At 39.6% G+C, this 2,758-nt stretch overlaps 1 protein-coding gene across 1 annotated transcript; it reads left to right on the forward strand.

The window, feature by feature from the left end:
* The first annotated feature begins 632 nt into the window (after positions 1-632).
* Positions 633-1,586, forward strand: LOC134080840 (olfactory receptor 10G4-like). The gene has a single exon (XM_062537450.1). The coding sequence runs from the start codon at positions 633-635 to the stop codon at positions 1,584-1,586; it is 954 nt and encodes a 317-aa protein (XP_062393434.1).
* The last annotated feature ends 1,172 nt before the right edge of the window (positions 1,587-2,758 follow it).

The raw sequence follows: 2,758 nt of genomic DNA on the forward strand, positions 1-2,758 counted from the left end.
CGTGTGACTACTCGTGTAACTGTGTTTTAATAGGGAAAACATGGAGGTGTTTGGTCGCTTCTAACTTCATCTCTGTTTGGATCCTAATGAATGTATTGGGCAAGCTAAGTGCTATCAAAGTTGCGCGGTGCACCAGAGCCAGTGAGTGCACGCATTGAAACGTGAGAGGTATGTATCAACTCTTCTTAATTAGGGGAATAACGTAGTTTAATATGAAAAAAATGGTATTCCTTTAAGCTGCTGGGACCCTCTTGGGGATCAATAAAGTCTCTATCTATCTATCTACCTACTGTACTACTATTGATATATACGACAAAGCCCCCTGGTGGCCAAGGCTCTGGGCAATATTGCATGACTGCCCAATGTCATTAAGAAGTTTCTGATGGAGTATCTTGCTCCGCCTGAACGATCTTTGATTGCACCGCCTATTCCTAGAGCCAGGTGATATAAAGGTCGACAACAAGTTCTGCAGGTCGACAACAAATTCTGCAGACCGAGGTGAAAACTCCAACTCGACAACTACATTAAAATAAAGACCATACAATGACTTGCTTATATGCCACAGAGGAACTATTGGCATGGACTATGTGAGGATACCATTTCAGCATTCTTAAAAGTAATTTCATACAGAAATGGGTATCAAAAATAACACAGCTGTGCGGGTATCTGAATTTAACATTACAGGCTTTGATCATGTATCTCATCAGAAACTACTTGGCTCCTTAATCCTTATTACTTATGTCCTTATACTGTTTTTTTGCAGCATAAATTTGAGTATAATAATTGCAGACAGGCGTTTGCACTCACCAATGTATATATTAATTTTCAATTTAGCCATTGTGGACATGATTTTTAGCACCAGCTCTTGCATAACAATGATAACTGTACTTCTTGCAGAAATGAAAAGCATTTCTTTCTATTCATGCTTCACTGGCATGTTCTTCTACCATCTTGGGGATTTTACCTCATGTCTGACATTAACCTGGATGGCTGTGGATCGAATGCTTGCGATTAGCTTGCCACTGAGATACAACAGTATCCTCACAAGCAGACGGTGTATCATGGTCATTGTGGCTACCTGGATAACCACAATATTATCAATGAGTACAACTGCAGAAGCAGCACATAGTATTCCATACTGCCAGCCCATCATAAGATATGTGTTTTGTGACTATGCTGCAATGGTAAGAGCTGGCTGTGTGAACCCTTTGCCTTATTTTACAATCCCAATTATTGTAGGCTGGTGGCTGTGGCTATTGGGCGGACATTTTACTCTAATTTTCTTGACATATGTTGTTATTGTGTGGACCGTTCTGAGACTCTCAGACAAGGGAAGCAAGAAGAAGATGTTTAGTACTTGTATTTCACATATCATTGTGGTTTCTGTTTACTATGCACCTAAACTGGTATCTGTGCTGCTTACTAGAATTGGTGTGAATCTTAACCTGACTGAGAGGAATGCTGTACTAATTGTGGCCTCAACGCTGCCTCCCCTCATCAACCCTATAACTTACTGTCTAACAACAAAAGAACTGAGAACACGCCTGGTAAACCGGTTCACTAAAAAACGTGTTGCAACCAAGTGACCAAACTTTCACTCTGGTAGTGTTTCCAGTTGTCTGAAACTGAACTTAATTTGATTTGATTTATTTAAACTCGAAAAATCATTGAGGGCTTAACCCTCATTTACAATGATGTTGAGTAAACACACATATAATACATATACAGCACAATATCATGACAAACTAGCAATAAAAACAGGAGCATGAAAATACAAAATGATTTTTAGACTTTAAAATTATCAGGAGAAACAAATGAATCAAGTTCAATACTGAGTTGCAGGGTATTCCAACATGAGGGAGCACAATATCTAAAAGCAGTTTTACCAAGCTCAGTGCGCACATGTGGCACCTGCAGCGATGACCTGCTATTCCGGGTTTGGTAGGGGTTGGAATACCCAACTAAAAGGGAAGAAATATACATTGGGAGCTTTCCGGTTAAGGCCTAATAAGTGCTGAGTGACAAACAGTGTCAAGAGCTCAGGGCCGGCCCTAGCCCATTGGCTGCCCTAGGCGATACTGAGATTTTGCCCTGTATTGGGGGTTTGGGGGTCTTACCCCCGAGAAAATTTATTAAATACTGTTACGTAAATGCATAAATTCTGCGCACTTTCAGTCGGAGATTTAGGGCCAGCACTATGCCTAAAACACATGTATGTCTCCAAAACATTCCTCACCTGTTTTCCAGACATGCATGAAAACAATTAAAACTAACAGAGGTTATTTAGAATGACGATAACCATCAGATAGGCCTCTGTTTGAAGATTTGGAATAATTCATTTGAAATGTAATATGCTAAAGAATTCTGATGTTTTCTCATTTTATTGATGTTAGGATATAATTTGGTGTAACTTTAGTTAGTGTGATTACACTGTAGGCCCTAGGTGACATGTTGCTTAATCAGGTGCATGTCACTTTAAGACGTTTTAGTTTTTGGTTAAGAACGTGATTGAATATGATGCACGGCATGAGATATTCCACGGTTCCACGGTTTTTCTGGCCGTGTTGGTCGTGTCAATTGTATGAGTATGAACTGGGCTGTTTATTACAATAAACATTAAAGAACATTAACTGGAAGACAAGACTTTTTATAAGAACACGCTTCAGCCATAGGACTCCTATTAGATAAGTTTCGTTTATTGGAACCGGACCTACAATGACTTTCTCTTCAGCATTGTAGTAACGTATAGCTAAACGTT

This window comes from Sardina pilchardus, chromosome 5 (assembly GCF_963854185.1).
Source record: "Sardina pilchardus chromosome 5, fSarPil1.1, whole genome shotgun sequence".
Taxonomy (NCBI): domain Eukaryota; kingdom Metazoa; phylum Chordata; class Actinopteri; order Clupeiformes; family Clupeidae; genus Sardina; species Sardina pilchardus.